The sequence below is a fragment of the Nyctereutes procyonoides genome, unplaced genomic scaffold (assembly GCF_905146905.1).
Source record: "Nyctereutes procyonoides isolate TBG_1078 unplaced genomic scaffold, NYPRO_anot_genome, whole genome shotgun sequence".
Taxonomy (NCBI): Eukaryota; Metazoa; Chordata; class Mammalia; order Carnivora; family Canidae; genus Nyctereutes; species Nyctereutes procyonoides.
Genome location: NW_026575117.1, coordinates 1,712,530 through 1,735,647, shown reverse-complemented (window position 1 = coordinate 1,735,647; position 23,118 = coordinate 1,712,530). Strand labels below are relative to the sequence as shown.

At 56.6% G+C, this 23,118-nt stretch overlaps 1 protein-coding gene across 1 annotated transcript; it reads right to left on the bottom strand.

Moving 5' to 3' along the window:
• Positions 1 to 320: 320 nt before the first annotated feature.
• FCRL6 (Fc receptor like 6) lies at positions 321 to 18,505 on the bottom strand. Its single transcript, XM_055333873.1, is given in 12 exon segments — positions 321 to 435; positions 609 to 770; positions 4,356 to 4,672; positions 4,748 to 4,779; positions 6,922 to 6,993; positions 7,601 to 7,666; positions 10,903 to 11,184; positions 11,346 to 11,630; positions 12,065 to 12,273; positions 12,275 to 12,329; positions 13,032 to 13,052; positions 18,475 to 18,505. Coding segments are annotated over 12 exon segments (1,647 nt in total).
• Between the last annotated feature and the right edge of the window lie 4,613 nt (positions 18,506 to 23,118).

The following is a 23,118-nucleotide window of genomic DNA, read 5'->3' as shown; positions in this document are numbered from 1 at the left end:
GGCTCCTGCCCTCGGGTGCTCACAGCCCAAGTGCAGAAACAGGATGTGCCCGGGACGCCAGGCAGGGGCTGTGCCACCTGGGACACCCTGCACGACGACGGAGGAGCGCGGGGAGGAGCCCGAGAGGGCCGAGTGGGCAGGAACCCGGGGAGGTTGAGGATCAGACCGCAGCAGCCCTGGATACTGGCTTAGGGACCAGGTCCGGCTCTGCGGGCCGCGGCTCTATCTCGCCCGACTCAAGGCCCCGGAGACTCTGGCTCAGGGCGGCTGGGACGCGATCCCAGTTCAACCAGCACCCTGCTCCCGGGGACCCAGTCTGCTCAGAGGCGGGTTGTGGCCCGGGGTGAGCAGAGGGTGACCGGCCGGTGGAAGGGCAGGTGGGCAGAGAAAGGAGAGGCGGGAAAGCCTGGGTGGCAGCTGCTGGGATGGTCCCTCCTGGAGCAGGAAGGAAATGTCCAGAGCAGAGGGGCAGGGACAGAGCAGAACCAGGGGACAGAAGCTGGAAGCTGCCAGGCTTTGTGGCCAAGACGCCAAGGGAGGGCACTCGCTCATGCGTCCGTGGTGATGCCATCCTTCCCGCATCAGGGGTGCACTGAGCATCTACTTACCTGCCAGGGGCCCGGAACACCGAGGTGAAGGGCACAGCCCTGCAGTGGGGCGAGGAGATGGGACACGTGACCCTCTGATTACAGTCGGGGTGGCGGGAGCGACACGTGTAGGGGTTGATTCGGGATGGGGTCTGGTGCTTCGTCACACTCAGAAACACCTGGCTACCAGGTGGGCAGAGAGGGAAGAGAGGGGAGCGGGAAGTGCAGAGCAAGGGCATTGGGGTGAGAGCGGCCACCTCCGTCGGACCCACATGGGAAGCTCGGCGAGGGCAGGGCCAGGCCCTCCACGCCTGCACCCCGTCTGCGGCCAAGCAGGGGCTCCCCAAGCGGGGCACCCCCTGAGTCTGGGTGGAGGTGGACGGCACGATGCCGAGGTGTCTGGCCGGGCCCGGGTGGGTGTGGGAGGCAGGCACTGGTGTCTCCCGGAGCAGGTGGTGGCCAGGCACCCCCTGGGCACAGGAGTCTTGGGGCGGCTCCGTCCCAGCAGGAAGGCAACTGCCACCTTCCCAGCCTCCCTGTCCCCGCCTCACAGCCTTGTCCTGGACGGGAAGCCAATGAAGGGAGAGGAGGGGGTCGGATGGTTGGGGACATCCCACCCCCCGGAGGGAAGAACGGCTGCTCGCAGGTTCTGAGCAGGATAATTGTCCCGCGCGGGGACAGGGGACAGTGCAGGGTGCGCGGAGGCCCCGGGCTGGGCGGTAAAAGGCCCCCCTCCCCCTGCCCCTGCATGGTCCCAGAGTGAGGGAGACGCTGTCAGCGGGGCCTCGGGGAGCTCGGAGACAGGGCGGCGGTGGCTCAGGCTGCAGCTCCTGCGCGCACCTGTCCCTCCGCCCACGTCCACAGTGCACACCTGTCCCTCAGCCCACGTCCACGGTGCACACCTGTCCCTCAGCCCACGTCCACGGTGCACACCTGTCCCTCAGCCCACGTCCAAGACGCACACCTGTCCCTCAGCCCATGTCCACGGCGCACACCTGTCCCTCAGCCCACATCCACAGTGCACACCTGTTCCTCAGCCCACGTCCATGGCCTGCACCTGTCCTCAGCCCACGTCCATGGTGCACACCTGACCCTCAGCCCACATCCACGGTGCACACCTGTTCCTCAGCCCACGTCCATGGCCTGCACCTGTCCTCAGCCCACGTCCATGGTGCACACCTGTCCCTCAGCCCACATCCACGGTGCACACCTGTCCCTCAGCCCATGTCCACGGCGCACACCTGTCCCTCAGCCCACGTCCACGGTGCACACCTGTCCTCAGCCCACATCCACGGCCCGCACCTGTCCTCAGCCACGTCCACGGTGCACACCTGTCCCTCAGCCCATGTCAGGAGCTCCTCTCAGCAGGGCGCAGGGATGCGGGAACCCGAGTTCGCGGCCCAGCACAGCCCGCAGGGGATGGAGGAGCCTGGATCTTCCCCGGCCCGTGCTCCCCATCTGTCCTTCCCATCATTGCGGTCCACGCAAAGATGAAGGACGCAGCGCTGCCTGGTGGCTGCTGATTTGGGTAAGGACGTTGAAGGCCTCATTTTCCAGCCAAATCTCACATAAACTTGGAACTGGAAGGAATCCGGGGATCTGCAAACTGCCTGGTTCGGGGAAGGGCCACGCTCCACTGACGTGGTTTGTGTCTAAAGCATCGAGCCACCTGGGAAGCAAGGACAGGGGCTGGGGACGGTCTGACCAGGGGTGCTGGTGGCGCAGCCGTGAGGCCCGTGCTCCCCGCCCCCACCCTGGGGGTGACCTGGCCCCACAGACCCGGTCCCAGGGCCCCCAGCCTGTGCAGGCCACTCCCCACGGCTGGGTGCCTGCACTTAGCTCCGACTTAGGGAGAAAGAGCGTTTCGCAGCCAGAGCCTGGCAGGGTGTGTGTGGGGTGTGGGGGGCTCCGTGGGCCCGTACCTGGTCTGTGGGTCCATCCCCTGCTGCCCACGAGGCTCCCATTCCCGGGGCGCCAGGGTCTCCGGGACCAGCCGCAGCTGCTGCCCCGAGCATTGGCAAGGGGCTGGCGTCTCCTCGGACGCCTCTGCTTTCTCTGTGTTCTTTTGGGGATTTTCTTCAACTTTCTTAAAAAAAAAAAAAATCCCAGTTCATTCTTTTCTGCAGGAAGGGGAGAAGATATGTTCAGCCGTGCCCACAGAAGTGGGGTGGGGAGGGGTCCCGGGAAAGGAGCGCAGCGCAGGCGGGTGCTGCAGGCGAGCGAGCGAGAGCGTGAACCAGCGTCCTGTGGGGTCGGGCTTCTCAACCACCGTGTCCGAGGAGCCGAGCTGCATTTTGAATCCATCGTGCGCCTGTGCTTTTGCAGACTTCGGGGAAGAACAATCTACTTAAAAGACAAATAAAAGGAGACACACAAAACAAGCCCTGTTTTGTTTTGTTTTGTTTTGTTTTTAATGATCAAACCAGCAAATCGCTCTGCGAGCTGGCTGGAGAGCGTGGGTGCGCTGGCTGGTTGGTTCCGGGGTCCGCATCCAGGGGTCGCTCTGGGCAGGTGCAGGAGCTCAGGGAGGGGCCCAGGGACAGCTGGGGGGCCACCTCCCCTGTCCTGACGGTGTCTTGTCTCCTCACAGCCTGGGGGTGGAGGGCGTCTCCTGATGGTCCAGGAGGACTCCTTGCTTCTAGAAGGCCCAGTGCTGGCTCCCAGCCTGGCTGAGGTCGGAGGTCGGAGGTCGGAGGTCGGAGCGGCCTCGGGGAAGGCCCAGCGAGGAGGCGGCGCGGGAGCAAGTGGGCAGGAGAGGCTGGGCCAGGGCAAGGCCGATGGGGGATGCAAAGGAGGAGAAGGCTCGAGTCCCAGTCCCAGCTCCTCTGTCTTATCCGGTGACGTCTTATCCCAAAGTCCAGGCTTTTGGGGACTCCGTCCCATGAAGTGCCTTTCGAAGGCAGACCAGGCTTTGCAGACTTTGATGTGCGCACGGACCGCTGCCCGCCCCGTCCTATGTAAGCGGAGACTGGGATTAGGCAGTTTGGGCGGTGTCTGGGGGGCCGTCCCTCTAGGAAGCTCAAGGATGAACAGTCCCGGCAAGGGGGGGGAGGCTGAGGGTGGGGGGGGAGGCTGGGGGTGGGGGGGGAGGCTGGGGGTGGGTGGGGTGGCCTCTTCCCAGGAGAGGGGGCTGGGGGCGGGACTGGGGCCGGAGGGCGTCCAGGGCTCATCCCCTGGTCACTAGCCCCCAGCTCTCGCGTCAAGGACTGTGGGCCCCACGAGCCAAAGCAAACCAGCCATCAGGCCCCACGGCGACCGGGACTGGGGCATAGCAGGAAACAGACCCATCCACTCCTGTCAAGGGATAGAGTCTATGGCTCAGACGTGAGCACTTGAGGGGTGACTGCAGTTTGGGGGTTTGGGGCAACCTCAGTACCATGAACCTGGGAGCCCGGAAGGGGTCTGAACAGAAGTGGGACGCATGGAAGGCAGGGTTCAGGGTCCCCGGGGGGCTCTGGCTCTGGTTGAGAATCCCGAGATGCCACCGGGCTGGGTCGTTCCCCCCAACTCCTGGACTCCCCGGGTCCTGTGCCCCGTGGCCACTCAGGGGCCTCAGCGACAGCTTGCCAGTAGGAAATGCTTTCCCGGAGCGGCCGGGCCAGCCCCGCGGGGCACACAGACTAATGCTCTCTCCGTGGGGGTGAGGCCAGGCCCTTGCCCAGACCTGAGGGCCACCGACAGGTGCGTAGAGGGAAGGGCCTCCCCTCCTCCACTCCCGCAGGAAGACATCGGTGGCCTCCGTGGCCTGTCCCCTGCTTGAAGCCCTGCCTGGTGTTCCTGTTCTTGCTCCCGGGGTTCACCGAGGGGTTCCTCGAGCCTCCTGGGGACCCCACCAGGACGCCGGGCTCCTCCCTTGCTGCTGGGCTCAGGGGTCGGGGACTTGCAGAGGGGCTGGGGTCCCCGCTGGCCCCCTGGGGAGCGCTGGAGGCCGCGGTGGGTGGTGCTGGGGTGGTGCCATCAGTAGTACAGGGCTTCCTCGAAGTTCCCAGGGTGGGCTTCGTGGGTCCTGCTTCTTGTCTTGGGCCTCGTGCCTGGAACGTCAGCAAGTGGGAGCATCTCACCTCGGTGTAGATGACAGACGTGCCCTGTGGGACAGTCAGGTCAGGAAGAGGAGGCGGATGTAACACGGACGGTGAGGGGCGAGCCGGGCTCCAACTCACCCAGGTCCTCGAGGCTGGCTCAGCAGGCCGGGCTGCGGGGCAGAGAGAAGTCCTCGGGTTAGGGTGTGTGGCTCCCCATGCCCCTGCTGCCCCCCAGGCTGGCTGCCCGCCCCTCACCACACGGACCAGCCCAGGGAACGCTGTTCCCCCTTTTTGCTCCTCAGGACCCCTCACCACCATCCGAACACAGGTGGGCCCAGGACCCAGGAGGCCAAGGTCTGTGCTGCTCGACCAGGGCCCAGCTGCGTGACGGCAGGCCAGCCTCGGCCCTGGGACCCCGGCCTCCCCAGCCGGGGGGAAGGAGCTGCGAGCAGCCCGCCCTGCCCCACCCCGGATCGCGCCTTTATGCCCGCACCGTGTTGCCCTGCCAGGATTATTCTTACGAGCTTTTAAAGATTTTATTTATTTAAGAAAGAGAGAGGGAGGGAGGGGGAGAGAGAGCGAGCGGGAGAGCGAGATCGCACAGCAGGGGGAGCAGCAGGCAGAGGGAGAAGTGGGCTCCCCGAGGGGAGCCCCACGTGGACTCCATCCCAGGACCCCGGGGTCACACCCTGGGCCAAAGGCAGATGCGCAACCACTGAGCCCCCAGGCGCCTCCGTCCCGAGAGGACTAAAACAACCATATTTCCTTATTTTGTCCATGAAAAAGTGCATAGGGTTGGCTTCTTCCTTCCTTGTGTGCGAGTCTCCTTGTAACTCCGGTCTGGAGGGAGCGGTGCCCACGTGTGCCCCCATCTGCCCGCCGGCCCCGGAGTCCACGAGTGCCCCCGTCTGTCTCTTCCTCCAGTGCCCTTCGTGGAGGGAGCAGAAAGCCGGGGCCGATCCAAACCCATTTTACGGACCAGCAGTAGAAATCTCAGCAAAACGAGAACAAAAAGCCTCCCATTCTGGGGTGCCTGTTACACACCAGATGGTGCTCAAGGCGTCTAGAACCCGTGTTCCGGGCCCAGGGGTTTCCAATGGCCTTGCAAAGTAGGCAGCACCTCCACTGAATGGACCAGGCGCAGAAGCTCAAGCACCTTGCCCCGTCGCACAGTGAGTACACGGAGTCAGGATTTGAACTCAGGTGTGACTGACTCGGAAGCCCCTACTCTTCCTAGGACGCCCCCTTGCCATCCTTTCCAACTAGACTCCCCCCATCCTGAGTCTGGGATCTGCGGCTGAAGTGCACGGTCTTCCTGGCTCCTCTCAGACCCGGGAATGTCCTGCGGAGTCTTCTACTCTGGGGCGAAGCCCAGCTGCGTCATTCCTTCCTCTCCTTTCTTTGTTCCTCCGCAGGGCTCAGAAAAAGGCAAAAAATCTCCCTGGTTCCAGTGGGAGCAGTGGTGGTGTGTGGAGATGATGTTGAAGACAGTCATGATGTGGGATCCCTGGGGATCCAGCGGTTGAGCGCCTGCCTTTGTCCCAGGGTGTGACCCCGGGGTCCTGGGATCGAGTTCCGATTGAGCTCCTACTGGGAGCCTGCTTCTCCCTCTGCCTGTGTCTCTGCCTCTCTCTCTCTCTCTGTCTCTCATGAATAGATTAATAAAATCTTTAAAAATAAAATAGTCATTATGGTGGACGTAGTGATGTTTGTGGTAGGGGTGTTGGTGGTGATGGAGTGGTGGTGATGGGGGTGTTGTTGGTGATGGTGGCAATGGTGGCTATGGTGGTGGTGGAGGTGAAGGGGGTGATGGTGGTGATGGTGGGGGTGGTGGAGGTAGTGTTGTTGATGGTAGTGGTAATGGTATTGGTGGTTGTGATGGTATTGGTGGTGGTGGTGGAGGGGAAGGGGTGATGGTGGGGTGATAGCATTGTTGTTGATGGTGGTAATGGTGTTGGTGGTGGTGATGGTAGTGATGGTGGTATTGGTGGTGGTGATGGGGGTGTTGTTGGTGATGGTGGCAATGGTGGCTATGGTGGTGGTGGAGGTGAAGGGGGTGATGGTGGTGATGGTGGGGTGATAGTGTTGTTGATGGTGGTGGTAATGGTATTGGTGGTGGTGATGGGGGTGGTGGAGGTTTTGGGGGTGGTGGAGGTGTTGGTGGTGGAGGTGGTGGTGATGGTAGACGTGATGATGATAATTGTCACTGTAAAATGGCAATGTTGGTGGTAGTGGTGGTGACACCTCAGCCCAGGCCCCAAACTTCCCCTTTACATTAGCGAGGGCGTCGAGTTTGGTCCGAGATTACTCACCCTCAGGCTCCCTTAGCACTGCAAGGTCTGAAGGATACGTATAAGCTTCTTCATCCTCATCCTGCCAAGTGACTGAAAGAAGGAATGAGGCTTGAATAAGACCCACCTGCTGTCCCACCTCGAGGCCTCAGTGTCCCGAGGACACCTATGGGGGGAGCCAGGTGGGAACTGAGAGTGGGAGGCCGTTAGTAACGTGGGATATCCGTCTTGGCAAAAGCTGCCTGCCCCCACAGCAGGTTCTAGAGGCTTCACCAGCCCTGACACTGTTTAAACTGGAGGTTGGCAAACATTTTCTGTTAAAAAGTCAATGTCTTAGGCCCGGTTGGCCGTAAGGTGTTTGCTGCCATCACTCAGTTCTGTGGTGCAAAAGCAGCCTTACACGACTCATATGTAATGTTCTTTACAGAATTACTTGGTGGACCGGGGCTGGCCGTTGGCCTAACGACCCCCTGCCCTCGGCCTGGAGGCCGGGCGTCCCCGCCACTTCCCTGTCCCTCCCTCCCCGAGCCCCATGCACTGGCTCCGCCTCCGCACGCTCTCCCCAGAAGCCTCTACTTCCTTCCCCAGTGACTGACTCCTGAGGTTTGGGGCTCGCAGGGCTTCCTTGTCCTTGTCCTCTCCAGAGGCCCTCCTCGGCCTTCCGGGACCCACCGTGCGTGGCCCTGCTGCAGGTCCTTACCGTTGCCATACACCGCGTGCTGCTCTCCGGCTGGGGCTGGGGGCGGATCCTGGGTCGGAGGCGGCCCTGGGAGACACAAAGGCACGACTCTGAGCCCTCAGAGAGCGGGGAGCCTGCGACAAGGAAAGGCAGTGGAGGCTGCCCGCGTCTCAGGCTCGTCTGTCCACGAGGGCCAAGCCGCAGGTCTGGACGTGGTTAATTTTCATGAGATGTTTCCTTTGAGAAATACCCTATGTGGCCCCATGGGAGCCACAGCCCGGGAGGAAGCGGGGTCAGAAGGGACGGGGCCGCCCCTGCAGGGAGAGGGCCTAGGCTCGCCAGGAGGGCTGTTTTCCGGAAGGGGGAAAGCTACTGGCTTTGGCCACATGCTGCGTGCCAGACCCTGGCCCCGGGAACTGCAGCGCGGGGGCTGCGCCCCGCTCGGCGCCTGGCCCAGCGAGCGGCACGCAGCCAGGGGGCAAGAAAGCCTCTCCTCCTGACCCTCTGGCGTCTGGAATTCTCCACGACCGTCCTGCAGAGGTTGATACCGGGCCATCCTAGTATCACTTGTAGGTGAGGCGACTGAGGCTGGGCGAGGGGACCTCTCCAAGGGCAGGCACATAAGGTAAGGGGTAGGGACAGAGTCTTAACGGGGGTTTATAGGCTTTTTCTCCACTAACATGGAGAGCAGGTGCTTCCAGGGGAGCAGGTGCTTCCAAAGCTCTCAAAATCAGCTCCTAGGATAGGGACGGGTTCACACGTGTGTTTTAGAACACTTGGTGCCTGAGGAACGTCCCTTAGCTGGCCAAGTCGTGGGAGTGGTGTTTCCTGTAAGACCCAGAGTGCTCCCTGTCATTGCACCCCCGCTCCGGTGCTCGTTCGCCAGGGCTGTTTCTGGGTCTCCGTCCTCTGATGGGCTCCGGGGGTTCCTCTGTTTCACACACGGTGTGACAACAGGTGGTGAAATGGACCTTGTTAAGCAAGCAGAGGCCAGTGCGCACAACTGGGCAGGTGCCACCTTGCGTCACTGTGTGTGGTGCCGGGCTCGCTGTCGTTGGCCAGCACGTCCTGCCAATCCCCTTCAGAGGTACGGCCTGCCCAGTGCCCTTGGAGGTGGCAGGTTGGTGTGCTGAGGGAGCGACGTGCTCCCCGGAGGCGGTCAGTGGGTGGCTGTGAGCTACGAAGCCGTCGACCTGCTGGTTTTCTGGTGAAGCTTTGGAATCGGGCCCGACGGTGGTTTCCCGCGTGACATTCTGAAGGTTCTGCACGCCTGGGACTCTGAGGTGAGAGGACCGGGGCCACCACCGGGAGCCCTGTTTTCCCGGGAGACAGGTTCCCTCACGCAGTGGGGCCCAGGCGCTCCCAGGCTGGCAGTGGGGCTGCGTGGGGGCCGCAGCAGCGTCTGCACGGGAACGTGTTCTCTCGTTTCCCACGAGGCGCTTCTTCCTCCCGAGGGGCCTGCAGCAGCGCCCGCTCTCCCATCGTCCCATCGGGGGCTGGCGGGGAGACGGCTGGGCCTGTTGCTTTGCCTTTAGTGCCCGGACCCAGAGCTGAGGGGCTGGGGGCACAGGCCCCGGGGGCTCCCAGGCGTCCACGGTGGGGCCGGGGGGAGGCGGGACGGTGGCAGTGTGTGCAGCCGCCCCAGCTAGCTCCGGCTGCCTCCAACGTCCTCCCGTCCTCCTCCTGCACAGCCGTAGCTTAAAGCACGACAGCCTGCATGGAGCCTGGACTCAAGACTAGAGGGCACGTTTGTGGGACAAAGATCTGCTTGGAGGCTGGTCCAGGCCCTAACGGGGGAGCTTGTGGGGCGCGGGGGCTGGGGGATCAGGACCGGGGAGAGGCCCCTGCAGGCGTCCTGGCAGGAGCTTGGGGAGGAGCACCGGGTGGTCCTCCTCCCAGAGTGGTCTGGCCTGGCTCCCGAAAATCTCACGCGGATTCCTCGACAGAAGGGGCTGCCGACGTGAATAAGGAAATGCAGGTGGCGGCTTCGTCCCTTGGCAAGTGGAAAGCAGGAATGACGGCTCCGCGGGGCGAGCAGGAGGTGGGCGGGTCTGGGTCCCCGTCATCGGGGGCTGAAAGTCTAGCAACGAGCCGGGCCAGCAATGGCCTTCCCTTAGATGCAGCCCGAGGCGGAGACAGGCTAGAGTGGGAGGCAGTGCGGAGCCAGCCTGGCCGTGAGGGCCTCCATTCCTGCCTCCCCGTCTCCACCGTGTGGGTCCGGAATCCACGTGGCCCCGAGGGAGAAGGTGCCAGCCCCCGCCAGGTGCCAGCCCACACTCGAGGTGTCAGGTCGATGCATCTCCTTGGCTGCGACTCTCACAATAACCCCAAGCGGAGACGCTTGAGGAATCCTGGAGCCAAGGGCCAGGGCCACAGAATTGGGAGGCCGGTGTGGGGAGGCCGCGGCTCCGCTTCCCTCCTGGTGAGGAGCCTCCGCTGAGCAGCCCGGGGTTCTCCATCCCTCGTCCTCGCTTGGCAGAGCTCTGGCCCGACAAGGTGGGGGTGGCCCGGGGCTTTCGTGGTCCGCCCACAGCCACAGATGCTCCTCCAAACACGGGGGCCCTCATGTGCTCTGCGTGCGGTGTTTACGGACTCCTCTGTCGGCGCCTTTGTTCACGCGTCTCTGGCTGACCGTGGGTACGTGAGACACTGGTCTGTGTGTGTGTGTGTGTGTGTTTGTGTGTGTTGGAGGCTGTAAGGGTCCCTCCGCGGGCTCCTTTGTGGGACGGTTAGAGAGGAGTCCCTCTTGCCACCCACCACTCGGCGGAGGAAGCAGCGGGGCCCTCGGGACGGTGGCTTTCCAAAGGCCGGGCAGCGTCTGGCTAAGCGGTTCGGCCACTAAGGAAGTCGGAACGGTTACTGACCGGATTGTCTCCAGGGTCTGAAGTGGCCCAGAAGTGCCGCAGTGACGGCCAGCACGGCCAGCAGGCCTGCACACAGCCAGGGAGCCAGCTGGGGGGCGCCGGGCGGGGCGGGCGAGCCCGCGGGAGCTGCGGGGGGAGACGGGGCACCATGGGCATCGAGGATGAGACTCGGAGGTGTCCCCCGGCGGGCGCAGAGGGGTCAGAAGGGCCGGCATTGGGGCACGTGCGGCCTCAAGGAGGAGGCAGGGGGCTGCAGAGGGTGCCAGCAGGACGGCTCCACGCCACCGCGCCCTCCACAGCGACCTCCCACCTTTCCTCCTGGTTCAGGGCACGGACGCCCCAAGCAGGGTCTGCGCTCAGTCTTGCAGCGCAGGGTGCGGGTGGGGGGCACACCGAGGGGTGATCCCTGACTCCTGCCGCTGGCTGGGGCGCAGAGCCCGGCTGGGCGACAAGACCTACCGTCCAGGGAGAGCATCTTGGGCTCACTGGTCTCTTTGGAGACGTTGTTCTGGGCCTGGCAGGAGTAGCTCCCGGCGTCCCGCGCTGACATCGCGGTGAAGGAGAAGGAGGCGGTCCTACCACGCGGAGCCTGGGGGCTCCCCAGCATCTTCCCGTCCAGGTAGAATGAGTACAGGATGGGAGGGGAGCCCTTGAGGGCCACACAGAAGAGCTGTACCACGTCCCCCACGGCCAGGCCAGTGGGCCCGGGGCTCAGGGTGAGCAGAGGCTGGGACACAGGGGCTGGGCGCATAGGGGGTGGACGTCAGCGACACTCCCCAGGGATCTGGGCGTCGGCTACTGGGGCCTGAGCCCCCTCCTGCCCTGGGGATCCCCCCCAAGGCTCAGGGGTCCCATTACCTGAAGGCAGATCCCGGGCAGTGTCCCCCTCCTTCCCCACTCACCCAGCACCCTGACCTCCAGCCAGGGGCTCTGTTTCCGGATGCTGCTGCCCTCGGGGGTGGCCTGGCACCAGTAAAGCCCAGAGTCTCCCTCCCGGGCTTTTGGGAGGTGGAGCTCTGGCTGGGGGTCCCTGTCCTGCAAGGTGCGGCCGTCCTTGAGGAAGGAGAAGAGGAGCCTGGAGGCTGACTTCTGGGGGTGCATCTCCGTCTGGCATCTCAGGGTCAGCGGGGCCCCCTCACGGGTCTCGGGAGAGGGGACAGCATGCAGCTCTGGAGGCCGGAACAGCTCTGGGGAGGAGAGGCCCGGGCTCACAGGGGACCCCTGACCCGCGGGTGCCCAGAGGCCAGGTGGTATCCAGGGCGTCCCCAGGCCCCAGCCCTGTGCCCGGCAGGGGACACCGTCCCTGTCCCTCAGGCCATGGCTCTCAGCCGGGAGCCACAACACGGGCGTCCCTGGAACCTCGGGCTAGAGCGGAGGGCCTAGGGGTCACCTGGTCCCCAGAAGGGAGGGGTCCGGCCCAAGGTCTCCGGGACTGAGGGGCAGGGCTGGTCCAGGGTGCTTCCCCTCCCTCCCCCGCGCTAGCGCGGGGACACCTGGAGCCTTGTGGTTGGGCCCGGAGGGGCGGCCAGGGTGACGGCGCTGCCCACAGACTGCTGACCTCTAGAGGCTGGATCCCTGCGCAACACCCCGGCCCCACCCCGGCCCCCCTCTGGCGACTCACCTTGGACTTGAACCGTGGTCACCTCTGACCTCTGGGTGCCTAGGTGTGGGATGTGGGCCATCCTCCCACTGCAGCTGTACTGGCCGCTGCTCTCCAGGGCTGCCGTGCCCATGGGCAGGACCTGTGCATCCCTGGGGGCACCGAGCGCCTTTCTGTCTCTGTAGAACTCCACCTGGGACACGTCTGTGTTCCTCCACCCCTGGCACTGCAGTCAGGGCGTCTCCCTCGAACACGGGGTCTGGCCAGGCTTGGAGGTGCAGCCAGACTGGGAGACACAGGAACGGGGTTGCCCGGAGCCTCGCGTCCCACCGGCTCATTTTCTCCCTCTGTCCCTCAGCCTCGGGGCTCCCGGTCCCCCAGGCCTCCCCGCCGGGCCAGGGCCAGGCCTCTGCTTTGCTCCACCCCCTCCCCAACTTCTCCCTGGCTCTTCTCTCTACCCCTGCCCTTCCCTCCCCTCCCCTGCTTGTGCCTGGGTTTGACTTCTTCTGGCACCCCCCCCCCCCCAGAACATGCAGAACATGTCCTGGTTGGTCAGGCCTGTTCATGGGTCAGGGTTTTTCCCACTTGACAGAGAGCTCTATGAGGGTCAGGGTGGGCGGGAAGGCAAAGGTTGCCGAGGGACAAAGCTGCCTCCTCTGAACATTCGAGGGATGGAAGGGAGTCCAGGGCCTCGGGGAGTGGAGACCGGAGGAGCTTCCGAGCACTGCTGAGAGGAGGAGACGGAGGCCAGTGCCACTTACGGGGGATGAGATGAGGCCCAGAGCCATTTGCTGGGCCCCAGAGTTACCCTCGGCCTGAGACCAGTGGGGTCCCAGGTCTCATTTCTGCCTGGGCCCTGGCCAGGATTCCCGAGGAATGGGCTCAGTCTGCTGCTCTGAAGATGTTTCCAGGGGACCCATGACCCATCCATTAAGTTTTGGCCCAGAGACATACTTGGAGTTGGAAGGGACAGATACGTAAGACTCACCAGTTTTCCCAGCACAGGGAACTGCAAGAGAACAGAGCGACACAACTAGGGTAAGTAGCAGAAAGAACTTTCTCACCAGAAGGCCTGTCACCTCAGGGATGGGCGCTCAAATCCATTCAATAAGCCAATAAGCCAATTACCCAGCCCCCTGGGTACCCACTCAGCTGGCCACTCAGCCACTTGGCCCCTCGACCACCCAGCCCCCAGCCCCCCAGCACCCCGAGCCACTCAGCCACCCAAACATCCAGCCCCACAGCCCTACAGCCCCCAGGCCCCCCAGGCCACTCAGACTCCCAGCCCCCCAACCACCTAATCACCCATCCCCCCATCCCCCCTGCCCCTCAGCCCCCAGCTCCCCAAACCATTCAGCCCCTCCAGCCCCCCCTGCTCCCCGGCCACCCGGCCACCCAGCCACTCTGCTTTTATTTTGGACCCACTGCCTGGAATCCTCTGCCCTACCTCAGTTCAAATGTCACCCCTGTAGGTCTTTCTGGGACCCCCAATTGAAATAATTCACCTCAGTCACCGTCACAGCACCCCACTGCATTAACGTCCGAGCCCTTGTCTCTATTTGAAGTTATATTATTCTTTAAATTGCCTCCTCGTTACCGCCTGCCTCCCTGTGTCTAGGACGCAAGCTCTACGAGGGCGGGGCTCACCTATACCTTGTACCACCCCACCCATGCCGAGGACCCGTGCCGGGAATAGTCTGTGTTCAATGTGCATCTGTTGGATGAACACTCGCCGGCTTTGTGCCCAGCCACGTGGAGCAGGGCACCCCAAGCAGGACACGGAAGAGTGGACCCGTGCACCGGTGGGTCCCAGTGCCTATCTGCACCTGCGGAAGAACTCAGAGAGCAAAGGCAGGCCGCGCACTCCTGTGGCCCCACCTGTCTGCAGAGCTCTGGAGAGCACAGCCTGGAAGTGACAGATGAAGAGGTGCGGGGTCACGAAGACTGAGGGACCTTGACCGGCAGCTTGGATCGCCCCTATATGCACCCCTAATGCTTCTATCTATCACCTATCTATCTATCTATCTATCATCTATCAATCTATCATTTTATTATTATTTTTTAAGATTTTATTTTTAAGTAATCTCTACACCTAACATGGGCTCGAACTCACAGCTTGGAGCTCAAGAATCACAGCTCTAGAGACTGAGCCAGCCAGGCGCCCCCCAAATCTTTTTATGTAATTGAACTAATCATGCTTTTGCTTTATTGCATTTATTTATTTATTTATTTATTTATTTATTTATTTATTTATTTATTTATTTTAGTAAGCTCTACACCTAACATGGGGTTTGAATTCATGAGCCTGAGATCAAGAGTTTCATGCTGTACCAACTGAGCCAAGTTGGCCCCATCAGAGAAAATTTTTATTTTTATTTTAATTAAAAATAAAAATTTTATGTAGGCTCCATGCCCAGGGTGGGGCCTGAACTTATGACTGTGAGATCAAGAGTCATATGCTCACCCCACTAAGCCAGCCAGGTGCCCCTAATGCTTTTATTTATTTTTATTTATTTTTAAAGATTTTATTTATTTTGAGAGACACGGAGAAAGGCAGAGGCACAGGCAGAGGGAGAAGCAGCCTCCCCGCGGGGAGCCCAATGTGGGACTCCATCCCCACACTGGATCCAGGGACTCCGGGATCACGCCCTGAGCCTAGGGCAGATGCTTAAACACTGAGCCACCCAGGCGTCCCAACCCCTAATGCTTTTAAATGCATGAATGTTTGCAGAACAAAAATGGTCTGGGAAGAGAGGCCAAGCCACAAAATGATAGATGAGGTAGGTTAGACAGGCATGACCAGTCCAAGGGATGGAGGGGCACAGCTGGACACGAGGTGGTGGACCGTGTTCTAGGCTTTAGGTCAAGGGGTGAAGCAAAGAGCGGCATAGGGCTGCGAAGAGTCAGACTGGCCGTCCTCGGGCCCTACTGTGTTCTTTACACCGACAGGTCATGGGTGATGGTCAGACATTGAGAAATGTGGGAATGGCCTTGGGAGGCGTGGGTGAGGACGCTCTCACCAGGGCCCTGAGATGCAGCTGTTTGGCACATTGATTCACATGCCGTCACCCGTGTTGCCCGCGTGGCCTGGGACCCAGACAGAGGCTTTCAGTTTCAGTTCTGTGCTCAGCTGGGGGCTAGCTCAGCCACAGGCTCTCAGTGTGCAAGGAATTCCGCGCCTCTCTAGCCATCCTTCCATCTTCCCCCTGCCCCATCTAAACACATCTTTCCTCTGCGCTTGGTGTGGTGGGAAGCATGCAGGGTCTGGAATCACAGGACCTGAACCTAACTCCTGAATCCCTCTCTTTCGGTGGGAACTTGGATGAACTGTGTGGATTCCAACAGCCTTCAATTCCTGGTTCTGTCTATAGGACGGGAACCACCACAGCCATTTCTTCCTTGCAGGGCCGTGTGGCTAGTGACCCGCCTCCTGGAAACGTGGTTACTGTTTTAACTGAAAGCAGAAAGAAGGCCTGACCTCAGAGTGACTAAAATCTCTCAGTGGAGTGATGCCCTTCTTCCTTTCCCCTCTTTACCGGAAAAATGCCTCTGCAACTTCAAAGTGGTGAGTGAACAGGGTGAGGGCATAGAAGCCTACAACAGGAGAGAAGGCATCCAGAGGCCAGAGGGACACCTCAGATGAGCTGGTGTCCCCGGGCCCCAGGGACCTGTTGTCCAGTGCGGTGAGACCAGGGAGCTGTGCCCACAGAGCCAGCGTCTGTCATGAAGATAGTTGGCAGTAGGGTGTGCAGGGGGGCTGTGGGTGCTTTGTGGCACTTCCTACAAAGGGCCCGTGGACCCCAGTCTGCTACAGGTTGAAGATGAGGCGATGACACAGCCATTGAATAAGTTGTACAATAGACAGCGGAGGCCGCAGCCCTGCCGACCTTGGCACTAGTGAGGCCGTGGTGGGAGGGAGGAGAAGGCCCAGCTCCTGGCCCATGGACAGTGTATGGGGACCAAGCAGGCCAACCAGCATGATGGACGGGGCCCTGACACCATTTCCCGCTCAGAGGCGCTGGGAGATACTTGTCTGAGAAAGACCCAGCAGAGTAGGGACACAGGGGTCTTCAAATAGCTGATGGGCGAAGCTTAAGAGAGAGGGATAGACTTTAGGCAGAAGTGGGACTAATTCATGGAAATGAGGGAGATCAGGGAAGCAGATTTCAGCAGAGCACGAGGGACCCTCTCGGCAGTGAGCGCAAGCACACTGGAACATGCCGTGCTTCCACGGTGCCAGGGGGTGGCCGTGTTCTGGAAGCTCTGAGATAGTTGTCATGGCCCGCGTGCGTGTCTACGGAGGGTGGGTTCCAGCCCTGGGACCGAACTTGGCGAATGCTCAGCTCAGAAGAAATTTAAGGTTCTTCTCCTAAACTTCAAATACACCTTTAGTGTACAGCCAGGTACCAGCACATTTGGCATCAGGGCCCCTGGCCTCTCGAATTCCTGATAGTCATAATAGTAAGAGGCACCACTTACTGTGTGAATGTGCCCCACCAGGCACTTGGAGTGAATTTTGTTTTCCAGTCTCACTTGATTAAAACTCAACCACAGCTGTGCTAGAGGTATCGCGGTGGGATGGAGAGAGCACACGGGTAGCACCAAGTGGACTTGGGTTTGCATCTGTTGTGCTCATTAGCAGGGCAATTCTACACAAGTTTGTTAACCATCGTGAACCTCAATATCCCCAATTTTTTAATCGGGATTAAAAAAAATACCCACCCTATGATTCTAAAGGTGAGGTGAGATACCGTACGCACTACAAAGCAGGCCTTCGGTGTTTTCTTGTTTGTCTCTGCCCACATCTAAGAGGAAATAGCAGCTCTGCACTTAGGGTAACTCTGTTTCTCCACACCTAGCCATGGGGTCCCAGCATCTTAGATTGGTTTCCTGAGGTCCCCAAGCATCAAGTGTGACTCCATTGGGCCTGGGTCCTCTACCACCTTGTCCCCTAGTCAGCCAGTTTTTGACTCTCTCTCTCTTCCAGATCATGGGTTCCACGCTGGAAAGCGCTTGGACTTCATCCAGTCAAGCCCAGCAAGGGCTGTTCCTTTTACAAGTTAGTGATTTGCCCTTGAAAGCCTTTCTTCTGGAGCCTATCCAGGCACTAGGCCATCCTGACCCTGCCCTTGGATCTTTCCACTTGTCCAAAGGGCTGTTCATAAGCACACAGGACAACACTGATGTGGGGGAAGGAAGAGCACCGAATGGGACAAGGGTTTTCCTTGCAGGGTCAAATTCTCAAAAACTCTGTCCAGGAAGAGATCGTATTTAGAAATGGTTTTGTTTTTCTGGTTCGACGAAAACAAACAAGAAAACTAATGGGACCAAGTATAAAGCAAAAAGTAAGTCAACTCGGAAATTGTAAGGCGATGTGGAGTATGTGCCCAGACTTGTTCCTTTTAAGTGTAGCAGGCAATAGTGGCTGAGACTGGGTTGAGTCTGGGAGGTGCCTAGTGACCCTCTCCCCACCTCGTAGTTCTCTCCCACTGGAGGAGCAGTCCCTTCCACTGCTGGCAAGGGTGACTGGCCTCCGGGGAGGTGCGTCAAGGAGAGAGACATACCTCAGGGAGAATGGATTTGATCCTGCGAACCATCCCCAAGGATCAGTCAGACCTGAAGCAACCTCTGCACCTGCCCATCCCCAACAGAGAGATGATGTAGGGAGAAGGGGAACGGCCAGTGGGTAAAGGGCTTTGGACACTCAGAGCAAGGCCTCTTGATCAGATGAGAAGCCTGGTCATTGTTGACTGCTTCTAGGAAAACACTGAAACTTCATAAAAATAAATCTTTTGTTTTTTGTAAAAGCCTACCTATTGCTGAGCAAAATGCACAGAACTACCTTTTCCCATTTCCCTAATCCTGTCCAGCCCACGCCCTGCCCAAAGCTTCTTTCCTTCCTCTTTTTTTTTTTTTTTAAGATTTTGTTTATCTGAGAGAGAGAGAGAGAGTGTGCACAAGCTGAGGGAGAGACAGAGGGAGAGGGAGCAGCAGACTCCTTGCTGAGCAAGCAGCCTGATTCAGGGCTTGATCCCAGGACCCGGAGATCATGACCTGAGCCGAAGGCCGAGGCTTAATCGACTGAGCCACCCAGGCATCCCAAGCCTTCTTTCCTTCTATAACTTCATTTTCCTTTTGAGACAGCCTGGTGAGTAATTTAATCTTATTTGACAGGGTAAACATGTCATTGGGCCTCAGAATGTGATTTTCTGTCTCCCTAATTTTGCTCTGATACATTGAAGGCCTCCCCTTCTAAGGACGAAGGGATGGGAAACATAAGAGGAGCCCCCCCCACTACACCCCATCTCTGTCAAGCATACCCATGTGCACACCCTCATTAAATCCACTTGAACTCAGAAAGGTGAAAGTAGAAGACCCAAATAACTTAGCCTTTGGTGCCAAGGAGGGAAAGCTCATGCTTGGTGACTTACCAAAGAACAGCATAATCCTGTAGAGCAGCATGGAACCTGGCCTGGCACAGGGGAAGGACATAGGTCCAGCTAAAGGCAGATGCAGAGTCAGGGTGGAGTGGAGAGGATCTAAGCCGCAGGCCCAGGGATGGGTGAGTGACCCTTCTGATGTAGGTGGTGTTGCTACTTCATAGTCTAAATAGAGGAAGTGGGGAAGAAACTTTAAAAGTTCAAATTAGTATTTCCTCTTTGGTTGAAGAGGTATAATATAAGTGAACTTCCTTTACCATGCTGCATGAAGGAGTCAGGAAATTTGCTAATAAACCCTTGAACACTCTGTGGCTTTGAAAAGCTCATGCTAATGAATCAAGATGGGACATGGCTATGGAAAGATCCAGAGACTGCCAGAATTTGTGTGATTTCAACATCATTTATCTTGGAAGGTAGCACAGTTCTGAAAACGCCAAGATCATCCGTCCCCCACCCTGAGTGACGTCCACTTCTCCAAGGTTTCCTTCTATCCAAGGAGAAAAGTGAGTCTCTGTGCACTGCAATGAGGTGGAAAAGTGGAATCCTGAAAATGGCCCACGGGACTACTAGTTCAGGAGGAACTCCGGGATTGATGAGGTCGGAGTGGAATGGGCTGGAATTTCTGAATCTGAGGTTTTAAGACTGTCAGGTTATTATTTTGAGAACTTTTCCTTGAATTGTACTAGTAGGAGAGTAAATAGGCAAGCCACAGGGTGACAAGATATTTTCCATACACGTGGCCGAGAAAGGACCCATATCCAGAATATAAGACTTTCTAAAAGTCAGTAAGAAAAAGAGAGACAATCCACTGGAAAATGGGCAAAATAGGGATCCCTGGGTGGCGCAGCGGTTTGGCGCCTGCCTTTGGCTCAGGGCGCGATCCTGGAGACCCGGGATCGAATCCCACATCAGGCTCCCGGTGCATGGAGCCTGCTTCTCCCTCTGCCTGTGTCTCTGCCTCTCTCTCTCTCTCTCTCTCTCTCTCTCTGTGACTATCATAAATTTAAAAAAATGGGCAAAATAATTGAATATGTAATTTATAGAAGCAGATATCCAAGTGCCAAATGAACACAGAAAAAGAAGCTTGACTTCATAAATAACCGTGAAGTGCCAATTTAAACTAAGTGAAACACCACTACATGCCCCATAAAAATGGCTGAAACTATCAAGATAGTAACCACATGCTGGTGAGGATGTAAGGTGTTCTCTTGTACACCTTCAGGGGGAGTGTAAATTGGTACAACTACTTTTAGAAAACTGCATTAACAGAATCTACTAAATGGATCATAAAAATACCTGATGGCCCAGCATTTTCACTCCTAGGTATATATTGAACAGAAATGCATATATGTTGGCATCAAAAGATATGTACAAAAGTGTTCATAGCAGCATCCCTTTTAACAGATGAAACCTGGAAATTACTTAGTGAGCCCTCAACAGAGAAAAAGGCCACACCACCCTCATCTTCTTTGAGGATAGAACATGGGAGTTTAAACTGAAGCACGAGGGTTTTGGGTAAAGTACCAGGAAGCACTTTCTGACAGTAAAGTGTTTCCTGGAAGTCTTTAGGTGAGAAGTTCCATACAGTCTGGAAAGAATTCAATGTGCTTATTGTCAAAGACAAGAATGGAGGTGTGAACTTTCTAACTTTTTGTGCTCTAGATTCCCTAATTCCCTGGAAGTGGGAAAATAATCTGACACAGGCAGGCAATTCTCATGTGACTCTTGGTTGGGTGAGAGATGAACATGGCGAGGAAGTGAAGTAGGAGATGGATATCTTATCCACTCACCTTAAGATGTGAATGTTTATACATTTTCCCCTATTGGTCTCTTTTCAACAGGTCTCTTGACTTGAGTCGTCTACGCCTTTGCTCAGCTGCAGGTCCAGAGTGTAGGGTAGCAGCTTTGCAGGCCTGCAGCTAAGGTAGAGATCGGGCAACCGCAAATGGTTTAGCTTGCAAGCACTTAGTGTGCTTTGCGTGCAGAACATTGAAGCTTCTACCCTAGCTTCTATCACCAGGTCCTGGCAGCGTGGGTGTGTGAACTCTTCCTGACTCCTCACTCTGCCCCTGAACAGTGAGACATAGTGACATTTTTAAAGGCGTTTGTGGAATTGGGTCTCTGAGCTGAGCTGGCTGCATACCATTCCCTTGGCCATGAAGGTGACCCTAGGGTCTGCTGCTAGGTTAGGAATCTTCAGGACCCAGGCTGATCTCAAGATGGAGATGGGTTGGGAGAGGAATCAAACCCATAATACTAAAACTCCAAGAAAAATTCAGGGCTAAAAGGAAGTGGGGAGGATGATGGAGGGGGGAGCGAGACAGAATTTTATCCAGTTGTGGTTTGTAGACTTAATAGATACATATAGAACATTGCATCCCCAAATAGCCAAAAACACATACACATTCTTTTCAAGTGCACATGGAACATTTTCCGGGATAGATCATATGTTAGGCCACAGAAGAAGTCTTAACAAATTTAAGAAGATTGAAATCATATCAAGAATCTTTTCCAACTATAATGGTATGATACTAGAAATCAATTACAAGAAGAAAACTGGGGGGAAAAACCACAAACATGGAGGCTAAACAATCAATGGGACAATAAAGAAATCAAAGAAGAAATAAAAAAATACCTTGAAGGAGGGGCAAGATGGCGGAGGAGTAGGGTCCCCAAATCACCTGTCCCCAACAAATTACCTAGATAACCTTCAAACCATCCTGAAAATCTACGAATTCGGCCTGAGATGTAAAGAGAGACCAGCTGGAACGCTACAGTGAGAGGAGTTCACGCTTCTATCAAGGTCTTCTAAACACAACATCTCCAAAGAAACGAGAGCTTTAAATGATACACTGGACCAGATAGATTTCACAGATATCTACAGAACTTTACATCCAAACTCAACTGAATACACATTCTTCTCAAGTGCACATGGAACTTTTTCCAGAATAGACCACATACTGGGTCACAAATCGGGTCTGAACCGATACCAAAAGATTGGGATCGTCCCCTGCATATTCTCAGACCATAACGCCTTGAAATTAGAACTCAATCACAAGAAGAAGTTTGGAAGGACCTCAAACACGTGGAGGTTAAGGACCATCCTGCTAAAAGATAAAAGGGTCAACCAGGAAATTAAGGAAGAATTAAAAAGATTCATGGAAACTAATGAGAATGAAGATACAACTGTTCAAAATCTTTGGGATGCAGCAAAAGCACTCCTGAGGGGGAAATACATCGCAATACAAGCATCCATTCAAAAACTGGAAAGAACTCAAATACAAAAGCCAACCTTACACATAAAGGAGCTAGAGAAGAAGCAGCAAATCGACCCGACGCCCAGCAGAAGAAGAGAGTTAATTAAAATTCGAGCAGAACTCAACGAAATTGAGACCAGAAGAACTGTGGAACAGATCAATAGAACCAGGAGTTGGTTCTTTGAAAGAATTAATAAGATAGATAAACCATTAGCCAACCTTATTAAAAAGAAGAGAGAGAAGACTCAAATTAATAAAATCATGAATGAGAAAGGAGAGATCACTACCAACACCAAGGAAATACAAACGATTTTAAAAACATATTATGAACAGCTCTACGCCAATAAATTAGGCAATCTAGAAGAAATGGACGCATTCCTGGAAAGCCACAAACTACCAAAACTGGAGCAGGAAGAAATAGAAAACCTGAACAGGCCAATAACCAGGGAGGAAATTGAAGCAGTCATCAAAAACCTCCCAAGACACAAGAGTCCAGGGCCAGATGGCTTCCCAGGGGAATTCTATCAAACGTTTAAAGAAGAAATCATACCTATTCTACTAAAGCTGTTTGGAAAGATAGAAAGAGATGGAGTACTTCCAAACTCATTCTATGAGGCCAGCATCACCTTAATTCCAAAACCAGACAAAGACCCCACCAAAAAGGAGAATTACAGACCAATATCCCTGATGAACATGGATGCAAAAATTCTCAACAAGATACTAGCCAATAGGATCCAACAACACATTAAGAAAATTATTCACCATGACCAAGTAGGATTTATCCCCGGAATGCAAGGCTGGTTCAACACTCGTAAAACAATCAATGTGATTCATCATATCAGCAAGAGAAAAACCAAGAACCATATGATCCTCTCATTAGATGCAGAGAAAGCATTTGACAAAATACAGCATCCATTCCTGATCAAAACTCTTCAGAGTGTAGGGATAGAGGGAACTTTCCTCGACATCTTAAAAGCCATCTACGAAAAGCCCACAGCAAATATCATTCTCAATGGGGAAGCACTGGGAGCCTTTCCCCTAAGATCAGGAACCAGACAGGGATGTCCACTCTCACCACTGCTATTCAACATAGTACTGGAAGTCCTAGCCTCAGCAATCAGACAACAAAAAGACATTAAAGGCATTCAAATTGGCAAAGAAGAAGTCAAACTCTCCCTCTTCGCCGATGACATGATACTCTACATAGAAAACCCAAAAGCCTCCACCCCAAGATTGCTAGAACTCATACAGCAATTTGGTAGCGTGGCAGGATACAAAATCAATGCCCAGAAATCAATGGCATTCCTATACACTAACAATGAGACTGAAGAAAGAGAAATTAAGGAGTCAATCCCATTTACAACTGCACCCAAAAGCA